This window comes from Oncorhynchus nerka, unplaced genomic scaffold, assembly GCF_034236695.1.
Source record: "Oncorhynchus nerka isolate Pitt River unplaced genomic scaffold, Oner_Uvic_2.0 unplaced_scaffold_3302, whole genome shotgun sequence".
Taxonomy (NCBI): Eukaryota; Metazoa; Chordata; class Actinopteri; order Salmoniformes; family Salmonidae; genus Oncorhynchus; species Oncorhynchus nerka.
Window position 1 is genome coordinate 10,510 of NW_027037992.1, and position 14,038 is coordinate 24,547.

At 48.1% G+C, this 14,038-nt stretch overlaps 1 protein-coding gene across 1 annotated transcript; it reads right to left on the minus strand.

Annotated features, from left to right (window-relative positions):
* Positions 1-867: 867 nt before the first annotated feature.
* Positions 868-8,231, minus strand: LOC135566797 (CD82 antigen-like). The gene is made up of 4 exons (XM_065014405.1): positions 8,138-8,231; positions 5,812-5,988; positions 4,287-4,370; positions 868-1,034 (listed from the first exon to the last, which is right to left on the minus strand). The coding sequence occupies exons 1-4, from the start codon at positions 8,222-8,224 to the stop codon at positions 957-959; spliced, it is 426 nt and encodes a 141-aa protein (XP_064870477.1). The 5' UTR covers positions 8,225-8,231; the 3' UTR covers positions 868-956.
* Positions 8,232-14,038: the final 5,807 nt, after the last annotated feature.

Genomic DNA, 14,038 nt, shown 5'->3' on the forward strand with positions numbered 1-14,038 from the left:
TCAACTCGATAACAACCGTTAATGAACTTGAGATCTGTGAACCAAAACTCACATTTTCACAAATCTCCTAATTAAATTCTCCAATTGAAAATCTCACATTTTTACATTTTCAATTCATGAAAGTTACCCATGCATATCTGAAGTTAGGATTGGACCCTATGAGAGCTGACAAACAATGCCGATCATGATTGATTCCTGATGATAAAATGGATCTTTCCCCAGAAGTCAAGGATGTGGTAGACTGCATCTGCCGAGGGTAGGAGACGACCCTCCATCTCTTTCTACATCCTCGTCTTCTCTGTCCTCTCTTCACGCTTCCTGTCCCTCACTTTCTCCACATCTCTCTTTCCTGTTGTCTCTGTGACCCGGTCTCGTCTTCCTCTAATCCATAACTACAGTCTCTAAAGTGCTCCGATGGAAACTGGACTGACAGAAAAGACAAGTGCCTCCCCCCAAAAAATACAAACAAAAACAAAACAAAAATTAAACAAAAAAAATGAAAGAAAATAAACATCTGCACCGAGCGTGTGTGTGTGTGTGTGTGTGTGTGTGTGTGTGTCTGTGTGTGTGTCTGTCTGTGTGTCTGTCTGTGTGTCTGTCTGTGTGTGTGTCTGTGTGTGTGTCTGTGTGTGTGTCTGTGTGTGTGTCTGTGTGTGTGTCTGTGTGTGTGTCTGTGTGTGTGTGTGTCTGTGTGTGTGTGTGTCTGTGTGTGTCTGTGTGTGTGTGTCTGTGTGTGTGTCTGTGTGTCTGTGTGTGTGTGTGTGTGTGTGTGTGTGTGTCTGTGTGTGTGTGTGTGTGTGTGTGTGTGTCTGTGTGTGTCTGTGTGTGTGTGTCTGTGTGTGTGTGTCTGTGTGTGTGTGTGTGTGTGTGTGCGTGTGTGCGTGTGTGCGCGCGTGCGGGTGTGTGTGTGTGTGTGCGTGCGTGCGTGTGTGTCATAGCGTCCCCCGTCATCATCTTCAGTACTTTGGCACTTTGGTGTAATCCTCAGTGTGTACGCTCTTACACAGCCCTATGGACAGGATCATACCCAGGAGCTGTGGAAAGCAGAGGGTAGAGGTTAGAGGTCAGGTTAACAGTATCACTACATCTAAAGCCTCTCAGGAGGGTTCTCTCAATAGCTGTGATCAATGTATGCTCCTGTAGCAGGAAGTGTCTACATACATTGAAAAACAAGAGCTGCTGTCTTGGAAGTCACGAGGATTAAGGTCAGAGGTCAGAAGCTGTTTCTGACGGGCATTTATTCCTCTTAATGATAAACATCTGTCTGGCTGAGAGACCTGCCTGACAGATTCTATAAAATGTATATGTTGTTCTGCTCCAGTAGAATGTATATGTTGTTCTGGTCCAGTAGAATGTATATGTTGTTCTGGTCCAGTAGAATGTATATGTTGTTCTGGTCCAGTAGAATGTATATGTTGTTCTGGTCCTATGTAATGTATATGTTGTTCTGCTCCTGTAGAATGTATATGTTATTCTGGTCCAGTAGAATGTATATGTTGTTCCGGTCCTATAGAATGTATATGTTGTTCCGGTCCTATAGAATGTATATGTTGTTCTGGTCCTATAGAATGTTGTTCTGGTCCAGTAGAATGTATATGTTGTTCTGGTCCTATAGAATGTTGTTCTGGTTCAGTAGAATGTATATGTTGTTCTGGACCTATAGAATGTATATGTTGTTCTGGTCCAGTAGAATGTATATGTTGTTCTGGACCTATAGAATGTATATGTCGTTCTGGTCCAGTAGAATGTATATGTCGTTCTGGTCCAGTAGAATGTATATGTCGTTCTGGTCCAGTAGAATGTATATGTCGTTCTGGTCCAGTAGAATGTATATGTCGTTCTGGTCCAGTAGAATGTATATGTCGTTCTGGTCCAGTAGAATGTATATCGTTCTGGTCCAGTAGAATGTATATGTCGTTCTGGTCCAGTAGAATGTATATGTCGTTCTGGTCCAGTAGAATGTATATGTCGTTCTGGTCCAGTAGAATGTATATGTCGTTCTGGTCCAGTAGAATGTATATGTCGTTCTGGTCCAGTAGAATGTATATGTCGTTCTGGTCCAGTAGAATGTATATGTCGCTCTGGTCCAGTAGAATGTATATGTCGTTCTGGTCCAGTAGAATGTATATGTCGCTCTGGTCCAGTAGAATGTATATGTCGTTCTGGTCCAGTAGAATGTATATGTCGTTCTGGTCCAGTAGAATGTATATGTCGTTCTGGTCCAGTAGAATGTACATGTCGTTCTGGTCCAGTAGAATGTACATGTCGTTCTGGTCCAGTAGAATGTACATGTCGTTCTGGTCCAGTAGAATGTACATGTCGTTCTGGTCCAGTAGAATGTACATGTCGTTCTGGTCCAGTAGAATGTACATGTCGTTCTGGTCCAGTAGAATGTACATGTTGTTCTGGTCCAGTAGAATGTATATGTTGTTCTGGTCCAGTAGAATGTATATGTTGTTCTGGTCCAGTAGAATGTATATGTTGTTCTGGTCCAGTAGAATGTATATGTTGTTCTGGTCCAGTAGAATGTATATGTTGTTCTGGTCCAGTAGAATGTATATGTTGTTCTGGTCCAGTAGAATGTATATGTTGTTCTGGTCCAGTAGAATGTATATGTTGTTCTGGTCCAGTAGAATGTATATGTTGTTCTGGTCCAGTAGAATGTATATGTTGTTCTGGTCCTGTAGAATGTATATGTTGTTCTGGTCCTATAGAATGTATATGTCGTTCTGGTCCAGTTGAATGTATATGTCGTTCTGGTCCAGTAGAATGTTGTTCTGGTCCAGTAGAATGTATATGTTGTTCTGGTCCTATAGAATGTATATGTTGTTCTGGTCCAGTAGAATGTATATGTTGTTCTGGTCCTATAGAATGTATATGTTGTTCTGGTCCAGTAGAATGTATATGTTGTTCTGGTCCTATAGAATGTATATGTTATTCTGGTCCTATAGAATGTTGTTCTGGTCCTATAGAATGTATATGTTGTTCTGGTCCTATAAAATGTATATGTTGTTCTGGTCCTATATAATGTTGTTCTGGTCCTATAGAATGTATATGTTGTTCTGGTCCTATAGAATGTTGTTCTGGTCCAGTAGAATGTACATGTTGTTCTGGTCCTATAGAATGTATATGTTGTTCTGGTCCAGTAGAATGTATATGTTGTTCTGGTCCTATAAAATGTATATGTTGTTCTGGTCCTATATAATGTTGTTCTGGTCCTATAGAATGTATATGTTGTTCTGGTCCTATAGAATGTTGTTCTGGTCCAGTAGAATGTACATGTTGTTCTGGTCCTATAGAATGTATATGTTGTTCTGGTCCTATAGAATGTATATGTCGTTCTGGTCCAGTTGAATGTATATGTTGTTCTGGTCCAGTAGAATGTATATGTTGTTCTGGTCCTATAGAATGTATATGTTGTTCTGGTCCAGTAGAATGTATATGTTGTTCTGGTCCTATAGAATGTTGTTCTGGTCCAGTAGAATGTATATGTTGTTCTGGTCCTATAGAATGTATATGTTATTCTGGTCCTATAGAATGTTGTTCTGGTCCTATAGAATGTATATGTTGTTCTGGTCCTATAAAATGTATATGTTGTTCTGGTCCTATAGAATGTATATGTTGTTCTGGTCCTATAGAATGTTGTTCTGGTCCAGTAGAATGTATATGTTGTTCTGGTCCTATAGAATGTTGTTCTGGTCCAGTAGAATGTACATGTTGTTCTGGTCCTATAGAATGTATATGTTGTTCTGGTCCAGTAGAATGTATATGTTGTTCTGGTCCTATAGAATGTTGTTCTGGTCCTATAGAATGTTGTTCTGGTCCTATAGAATGTAAATGTTGTTCTTGTCCAGTAGAATGTATATGTTGTTCTGGTCCAGTAGAATGTATATGTTGTTCTGGTCCTATAGAATGTATATGTTGTTCTGGTCCTATAGAATGTTGTTCTGGTCCAGTAGAATGTATATGTTGTTCTGGTCCTATAGAATGTATATGTTGTTCTGGTCCTATAGAATGTATATGTTGTTCTGGTCCTATAGAATGTTGTTCTGGTCCAGTAGAATGTATATGTTGTTCTGGTTCTATAGAATGTTGTTCTGGTCCAGTAGAATGTATATGTTGTTCTGGTTCTATAGAATGTATATGTTGTTCTGATCCTATAGAATGTATATGTTGTTCTGGTCCTATAGAATGTTGTTCTGGTCCAGTAGAATGTATATGTTGTTCTGGTTCTATAGAATGTATTAGTTGTTCTGGTTCTATAGAATGTATATGTTGTTCTTTACCTCGATGACAGCCACTCCCAGGCAGACCCCCAGGATCACTCCAACGTTGGCAAACAGCCAGCTCTCTACACTGGAGTTACAGCCCTAAGGGACAGACAGAGAGAGAGAGAGCGACAGACAGACAGAGAGAGAGAGAGCGACAGACAGACAGAGAGAGAGCGACAGACAGACAGAGAGAGAGCGACAGACAGACAGAGAGAGAGCGACAGACAGACAGAGAGAGAGCGACAGACAGACAGAGAGCGACAGACAGACAGAGAGAGAGCGACAGACAGACAGAGAGCGACAGACAGACAGAGAGCGACAGACAGACAGAGAGCGACAGACAGAGCGACAGACAGAGCGACAGACAGAGCGACAGACAGAGCGACAGACAGAGCGACAGAGAGCGACAGAGAGCGACAGAGAGCGACAGAGAGCGACAGACAGACAGAGCGACAGACAGAGCGACAGACAGAGCGACAGACAGACAGAGCGACAGACAGAGCGACAGACAGACAGAGCGACAGACAGACAGAGCGACAGACAGAGAGCGACAGACAGAGCGACAGACAGAGAGCGACAGACAGACAGACAGAGCGACAGACAGACAGAGCGACAGACAGACAGACAGAGCGACAGAGCGACAGACAGAGCGACAGAGCGACAGACAGACAGAGCGACAGACAGAGCGACAGACAGACAGAGCGACAGACAGAGCGACAGACAGACAGAGCGACAGACAGACAGAGACAGTCAGCGAGAGCGACAGAGAGAGCGACAGAGAGAGCGACAGAGAGAGCGACAGAGAGAGCGACAGAGAGAGCGACAGACAGAGCGACAGACAGAGCGACAGACAGAGCGACAGAGAGCGACAGACAGAGCGACAGAGAGCGACAGAGAGCGACAGACAGACAGAGCGACAGACAGAGCGACAGACAGAGCGACAGACAGACAGAGCGACAGACAGAGCGACAGACAGAGCGACAGACAGACAGAGCGACAGACAGACAGAGCGACAGACAGAGAGCGACAGACAGAGCGACAGACAGAGAGCGACAGACAGACAGACAGAGCGACAGACAGACAGAGCGACAGACAGACAGACAGAGCGACAGAGCGACAGACAGAGCGACAGAGCGACAGACAGACAGAGCGACAGACAGAGCGACAGACAGACAGAGCGACAGACAGAGCGACAGACAGACAGAGCGACAGACAGACAGAGACAGTCAGCGAGAGCGACAGAGAGAGCGACAGAGAGAGCGACAGAGAGAGCGACAGAGAGAGCGACAGAGAGAGCGACAGAGAGAGCGACAGAGAGAGCGACAGAGAGAGCGACAGAGAGAGCGACAGAGACACAGTCCAATATATTAACAGATGAGGGTGGTGTTGAGTGATGGAGTCAAACACTGTGACCATATTTCAATGGAACAGACTTCCATGGAGTACTGATACACGAGTAGCACAATGACAAGCCTCTAATGTAGGAGTGTTCTCTCAATCAATCAACCAATCAATCAACTAATATATGAAGAGTTCTTACCCTGTCGTAGACGGGCCAATCAATTGACTGCGCCTCACAGAAACCACTGTCGGAGGAGGAGTTACCCTCAACCAGAGACACGTTCTGACAGGAACACGGGAACAACAGCTGGGAACTGTTCACTACGACAGCATTACCATGCCAGTCCATACGACCACTCCATCCACAACACTCCATCTGGAGAGAGAGAGGGATGGACGGAGGGAAGGAGAGGGGGATGGACGGAGAGGGGGATGGACGGAGAGGGGGATGGACGGAGAGGGGGATGGACGGAGAGGGGATGGACGGAGAGGGGGAGGGACGGAGAGGGGGAGGGACGGAGGGAAGGAGGGACGGAGAGACGGAGGGACGGAGGGAAGGAGGGACGGAGAGACGGAGGGGAAGAGAGGGGGATGGACGGAGGGAAGGAGAGGGGGATGGACGGAGGGAAGGAGAGGGGGATGGACGGAGGGAAGGAGAGGGGATGGACGGAGGGAAGGAGAGGGGGATGGACGGAGAGGGAAGGGAGGGGGATGGACAGAGGGAGATGGACAGAGGGAAGGAGGGAGATGGACAGAGGGAAGGAGGGAGATGGACAGAGGGAAGGAGGGAGATGGACAGAGGGAAGGAGGGAGAGGGAGAGAGAGAAGGGGGAGGTAGAGAGAGAGCGAATGGGGAGACATAGACAAAGAGAGAGCGAGAGAGGGGAGAGAGAGCGAGAGGGGAGAGAGAGCGAGAGGGGAGAGAGAGCGAGAGGGGGAGAGAGGGAGAGGCGAGAGAGAGCGAGAGGGGAGAGAGAGCGAAGGGGAGAGAAGCGAGAGGGGAGAGAAGAGCGAGAGGGGAGAAAGCGAGAGGGGAAAGAGCGAGAGAAAGGGAAGAGAGCGAGAGGGGAGAGAGCGAGGGGGAGAGAGGAAAGCGGGGGAGAGAGCGAGAGAGGGGAGAAAGCGAGAGAGGAGAAAACGGGAAGCGAGAGAGGGAGAGAGCGAGAGAGGCGAGAGAGGGGAGAGAGGGAAAGAAGGCGAGAGAGGGGGAGAGAGCGAGAGAGGGGGAAGAGCGAGAGAGGGAGAGAGCGAGAGAGGGGGAAGAGCGAGAGAGGGGGGAGAGCGAGAGAGGGGGAGAGAGAGCGAGAGGGGGAGAGAGCAGAGAGGGGAGAGGGGGAGAGAGGAGAGTGATTAAAGGTAGACAATAATAGAGAGGAAACATGTCCAGAGAGAGAATGAGGGGAACCCCAAGAAGTCCAGTCGTTTTCAGATAGATCAACGCTGACTAGCAACCCTGTACTGTAAGTATTGTTTTACAATGAACTTAGGACAATGTTGAAGCTGCTGAAGGCGTTTATAAGGAGCTGAGAGGTGGAGTTTTCTCCACTTCCTTCGTTTGAAATCACTTTTCCAGACGGACGGAGCTTTAAGAGCGTAAAGGCCGTCGCGTCCATTTCTAACAGCTGTGGTTTGGCTCCACTGAACAATCCATTTCTAACAGCTGTGGTTTGGCTCCTCTGAACAATCCATTTCTAACAGCTGTGGTTTGGCTCCTCTGAACAGTCCATTTCTAACAGCTGTGGTTTGGCTCCTCTGAACAGTCCATTTCTAACAGCTGTGGTTTGGCTCCTCTGAACAATCCATTTCTAACAGCTGTGGTTTGGCTCCACTGAACAATCCATTTCTAACAGCTGTGGTTTGGCTCCTCTGAACAATCCATTTCTAACAGCTGTGGTTTGGCTCCTCTGAACAATCCATTTCTAACAGCTGTGGTTTGGCTCCTCTGAACAATCCATTTCTAACAGCTGTGGTTTGGCTCCTCTGAACAATCCATTTCTAACAGCGGTGGTTTGGCTCCACTGAACAATCCATTTCTAACAGCTGTGGTTTGGCTCCACTGAACAATTAGATGTCTTTTATGACGTGCGTCAAATGACACAAGTCTAATTTCTGTACAGAGAGACTCACACCCGCCTCACACCCGCCTCACACCCGCCCCACACCCGCCCCACACCCGCCCCACACCCGCCCCACACCCGCGACTCACACCAGCCCCACACCACCAGCCCCACACCACCAGCCCCACACCACCAGCCCCACACCACCAGCCCCACACCCTTGACTCCTTACATCAGACAATTATTTTCAATTGAATGGTTAAGATTCATTGTATTTTAATACATTTTACACCACTTGCCACTTTACCGTAAAAACTACAGGTCCTGTTAAACCTCTTTTGGTCGACTGGTGGGGTGACTTTTGAACTGGTTGGAATTGTTCTCCGTTTCAAGTCAAATAACCCCCCTCGTAGTTCAAAATGGTTAGAGTTAAGGGAAGATACCACTAGATCTGTGCTCTCCTCTCACCGTCCTCTGTATGTAATCCCAGGCCTGCTCGGTGGTGCTGTTCTTGCCAGGGTAGTTGCTCAGGATCTGGGTCACAATGTTGGACATCTCCTTATTTAGCTGAGACAGAGAGACAGAGAGAGAGAGAGAGAGAGAGAGAGAGAGAGAGACAGAGACACAGAGACAGAGACACAGAGACAGAGACACAGAGACAGAGACACAGAGACAGAGACACAGAGACAGACACAGAGACAGAGACACAGAGACAGACACAGAGACAGACACAGAGACAGACACAGAGACAGACACAGAGACAGACACAGAGACAGACACAGAGACAGACACAGAGACAGACACAGAGACAGACACAGAGACAGACACAGAGACAGACACAGAGACAGACACAGAGACAGACACAGAGACAGACACAGAGACAGACACAGAGAGAGAAGGGGGGGAACCAGTCAGTAAACCAGTCATTCAATGAGTCAAATCAGACAGCCAGTGTTGGTTTCTAAACACAAACACAAAACCTGGAGAGAAAATACAATGCCCAGAACTAGAGATACAAATCAGTTGAATAAATCTGAGTAAATTCCTGTAGAAAAATATCCCTGACTATTGAAAACTAGCATTGTTTAGTAATGTGTAGATGTTACGGCTCCCACTCATCTCTGACCCCTCCCACTCATCTCTGACCCCTCCCACTCATCTCTGACCCCTCCCACTCATCTCTGACCCCTCCCACTCATCTCTGACCCCTCCCACTCATCTCTTACCCCTCCCACTCATCTCTTGACCCCTCCCACTCATCTCTTGACCCCTCCCACTCATCTCTTGACCCCTCCCACTCATCTCTGACCCCTCCCCTTTCCTCTGTTGAATCAGGGCAAATAAAGAGGCTCTCTCCCCCAAATGGCACCCTATTCCGTTTATAGTGCACTACTTTTAACAAGGGTGTATAGGGCTCCAGTCAAAAGTAGTGCACTATGTAGGGAATAGGGCTCCAGTCAATAGTAGTACCACTGTATAGGGAAAAGGGCTCCATTTGAGTTTTTTTCTGCCACCCTAAAAGCTTTCAGGTGTGTGTCGGTAAAGAGCAGAACGACAGGAAGTTCATGTTCGATGGTTGTTGAAACGCGTTTTGTTTTGAACCTTTATTGAACCAGGAAGTCTCATTGAGGTCAGAAGGGAGACCTGGCATGCCTTCCTATGGTGAGACATGTGCTCTCTCAATGAGCCTTTCCAACATTCCTCGCTTCCCCTCTCCTCACTTCCTATATCCTCACCTCCTTCTCAACCGTAGGCCCAGGGCCCGGCGACAGGCCCAGGGCCCGGCGACAGGCCCAGCGGCAGGCCCAGGGCCCGGCGACAGGCCCAGCGTGGTTAGCTACATGATTTGAAATGCTTAGTTATAGTGAACAGAGTATTACTGAGAAATCAGATCTTGTTTAAAGTACTGAAGCAGCAACATGTCCAGTCTTGTCCATCTGGCAGACAGGCTGCAGCCGCCGGCTGATGCTGAAAAATAACTGAAGCTGAGACGACATCTGGAGAGGCCTCGTGTGGTGGTCGGGAGAGGCCTCGGTGTGGTGGTCGGGAGAGGCCTCGGTGTGGTGGTCGGAGGCCTCGGTGTGGTGGTGGGAGAGGCCTCGGTGTGGTGGTCGGGAGAGGCCTCGGTGTGGTGGTCGGGAGAGGCCTCGGTGGTGGTCGGGAGAGGCCTCGGTGTGGGTGGTCGGGAGAGGCCTCGGTGTGGTGGTCGGGGAGAGGCCTCGGTGTGGGTGGTCGGGAGAGGCCTCGGTGTGGTGGTGGGAGAGGCCTCGTGTGGTGGTAGGGAGAGGCCTCGGTGTGGTGGTAGGGAGAGGCCTCGGTGTGGTGGTAGGGAGAGGCCTCGGTGTGGTGGTAGGGAGAGGCCTCGGTGTGGTGGTAGGGAGAGGCCTCGGTGTGGTGGTAGGGAGAGGCCTCGGTGTGGTGGTAGGGGAGGATCATATCTCCCTTCCTACCTACCTAAATCCCTGAAGCTGGAGACGCACATCTCCCTCACTAACTTTAAGCATCGGCTGTCAGAGCAGCTCACAGATCACTGTACCTGTAAATAGCCCATCTGTAAACAGCCCATCTGTAAATAGCCCACCCAACTACCTCATCCCCATACTGTTATTATATATATTTATTTTTGCTCCTTTACACCCCAGTATCTCTACTTGCACATTCATCTTCTGCACATCTATCACTCCAGTGTTTAATTGCTAAATTGTAATTATTTCTCCACTACGGCCTATTTATTGCCTTACCTCCCTTATCCTACCTCATTTGCACTCACTGTATATAGACTTCTATTGTGTTATTGACTGTATGTTTGTTTATTCCATGTGTAACTCTGTTGTTGTTGTTTGAGTCGCACTGCTTTGCTTTATCTTGGCCAGGTCGCAGTTGTAAATGAGAACTTGTTCTCAACTGGCCTACCTGGTTAAATAAAGGTGATCTGGTCTACCTGGTTAAATAAAGGTGATCTGGTCTACCTGGTTAAATAAAGGTGATCTGGTCTACCTGGTTAAATAAAGGTGATCTGGTCTACCTGGTTAAATAAAGGTGATCTGGTCTACCTGGTTAAATAAAGGTGATCTGGTCTACCTGGTTAAATAAAGGTGATCTGGTCTACCTGGTTAAATAAAGGTGATCTGGTCTACCTGGTTAAATAAAGGTGATCTGGTCTACCTGGTTAAATAAAGGTGATCTGGTCTACCTGGTTAAATAAAGGTGATCTGGTCTACCCGGTTAAATAAAGGTGATCTGGTCTACCTGGTTAAATAAAGGTGATCTGGTCTACCTGGTTAAATAAAGGTGAAATAAAATAAATAAAAATAATGTTAAATGTTAGATCCAGACTTGGTTCCATTTCAGATCCAAAAAGCAGGAAGCTTCAGGGATAATATCTATGGCTGTCCCAAACAGCACCCTCTTCCCTAAGTAGTGCACTACTTCAGGGATAATATCTATGGCTGTCCCAAACAGCACCCTCTTCCCTAAGTAGTGCAGTACTTCAGGGATAATATCTATGGCTGTCCCAAACAGCACCCTCTTCCCTATATAGTGCACTACTTCAGGGATAATATCTATGGCTGTCACAAACAGCACCCTCCGCCCTAAGTAGTGCACTACTTCAGGGATAATATCTATGGCTGTCCCAAACAGCACCCTCCTCCCTAAGTAGTGCACTACTTCAGGGATAATATCTATGGCTGTCCCAAACAGCACCCTCTTCCTATATAGTGCAGTACTTCAGGGATAATATCTATGGCTGTCCCAAACAGCACCCTCTTCCCTATAAGTCGCTCTGGATAAGAGCGTCATAAATGACTTAAATGTAAATGGCAGGTACTACTTCAGGGATAATATCTATAGCTGTGCCCAAACAGCACCCTCTTCCCCATAGTGCACTACCAGGGATAATATCTATGGCTGTCCCAAACTTAGCACCCTCTTCCCTATATAGTAGTACTTCAGGGATACATCAGGGATAATATCTATGGCTGTCCCAAACAACACCCTCTTCCCTATATAGTGTACTACTTCAGGATAATATCTCCATGTTGTCCCAAATGGCATCCTCCTAAGTAGTGCACTATAGAGAGTCTGAGAGGTGGATTTCAGCTTTACGGCGTTTCCTAGTCAGATGTTTCCCTTCAGGTCCACTGGGAGAGACAGGCAGTGTGTGTGTGTGTGTGTGTGTGTGTGTGTGTGTGTGTTGTTGAGGTGGCTGAACCAAGCCAAACTATCCTATCCAGCCAAGATGGATTCTGTTCCATTACAAGTTTACATCTTCTGCTACAATCTGCTAAGTCATTCCAAACCAGCTAGAAAGTTATAGAACAGGGCTCCGGGCAGCCGAGCGGAAATGGAGGAAAACTCGCCTCCCTGCAGACCTGGCATCCTTTCACTCCCTCCTCTCTACATTTTCCTCCTCTGTCTCTGCTGCTAAAGCCACTTTCTACCACTCTAAATTCCAAGCATCTGCCTCTAACCCTAGGAAGCTCTTTTGCCACCTTCTCCTCCCTCTTGAATCCTCCTCCCTCCCTCCTCCCTCTCCGCAGATGACTTCGTCAACCATTTTGAAAAAGAAGGTTGACGACATCCGATCCTCGTTTGCTAAGTCAAACGACACCGCTGGTTCTGCTCACACTGCCCTACCCCTGTGCTCTGACCTCTTTCTCCCCTCTCTCTCCAGATGACATCTCGCGTCTTGTGACGACCGGCCGCCCAACAACCTGCCCGCTGACCCTATCCTCCTCTCTTCTCCAGACCATCTCAGGTGACCTTCTCCCTTACCTCACCTCGCTCATCAACTCATCCCTGACCGCTGGCTACGTCCTCCCGTCTTCAAGAGAGCGAGAGTTGCACCCTTCTGAAAAACCTACACTCGATCCCTCCGATGTCAACAACTACAGACCAGTATCCCTTCTTTCTTTTCTCTCCAAAACTCTTGAACGTGCCGTCCTTGGCCAGCTCTCCCGCTATCTCTCTCCAGAATGACCTTAACTGATCCAAATCAGTCAGTTTCAAGATTAGTCATTCAACTGAGACTGCTCTTCTTCTCTGTATCACGGAGCGCTCCCGCACTGCTAAAGCTAACTCTCTCTCCTCTGCTCTCATCCTTCTAGACCTATCATTACCTTCGATACTGTGAACCATCAGATCCTCCTCACCTCTCGGTGTTGGGCATCTCCGGCGCGGCTACCTTGGATTCGTCCTACCTGACAGGTCGCTCCTACCAGGTGGCGTGGCGAGATCCGTCTCCTCTCCCACGTGCTCTCACCACTGGTGTCCCCCAGGGCTCTGTTCTAGGCCCTCTCCTATTCTCGCTATACACCAAGTCACTTGGCTCTGTCATAACCTCACATGGTCTCTCCTATCCATTGCTATGCAGGCCCGACACACAATTAATCCTTTTCTCCTTTCCCCCTTCTGGCGACCAGGTGTGAATCAGCATCTCTGCATGTCTGGCAGACATATCAGTGTGGATGACGGATCATCACCTCCAAGCTGAACTCGGCAAGACAGGAGCTGCTCTTCCTCCCGGGGAAGGACTGCCCGTTCCATGATCTCTATCACGGTTGACAACTCCACTGTGTCCTCCTCCCAGAGTGCTAAGAACCTTGGCGTGATCCTGGACAACACCCTGTCGTTCTCAAATAACATCAAGGCGGTGGCCCGTTCCTTGTAGGTTCATGCTTCTACAACATCCCGCAGAGTGACCCTGCCTCACACAGGAAGCGGCGCAGGTCCTAATCCAGGCACTTGTCATCTCCGTCTGGATTACTGCAACTCGCTGTTGGCTGGGCTCCCTGCCTGTGCCATTAAGCCCTACAACTCCTCCAGAACGCCGCAGCCCGTCTGGTGTTCAACCTTCCCCAGGATTCTCTCACGTCACCCCGCTCCTCCCGCTCTCTCCACTGGCTTCCAGTTGAAGCTCGCATCCGCTACAAGACCATGGTGCTTCTACGGAGCTGTGAGGGGAACAGCACCTCAGTACCTCCAGGCTCTGATCAGGCCCCTACACCCAAACAAGGGCACTGCGCTCATCCACCTCTGGCCTGCTCGCCTCCCTACCACTGAGGAAGTACAGTTCCCGCTCAGCCCAGTCAAAACTGTTCGCTGCTCTGGCCCCCAATGGTGGAACAAACTCCTCACGACGCCAGGACAGCGAGGTCAATCACCACCTTCCGGAGACACCTGAAACCCACCTCTTTAAGGAATACCTAGGATAGGATAAAGTAATCCTTCTCCCCTCCCCCCTTAAAAGACCTAGATGCACTATTGTAAAGTGGCTGTTCCACTGGATGTCATAAGGTGAAAGCACCAATTTGTAAGTCGCTCTGGATAAGAGCGTCTGCTAAATGACTTAAATGTAATGTAAATGTA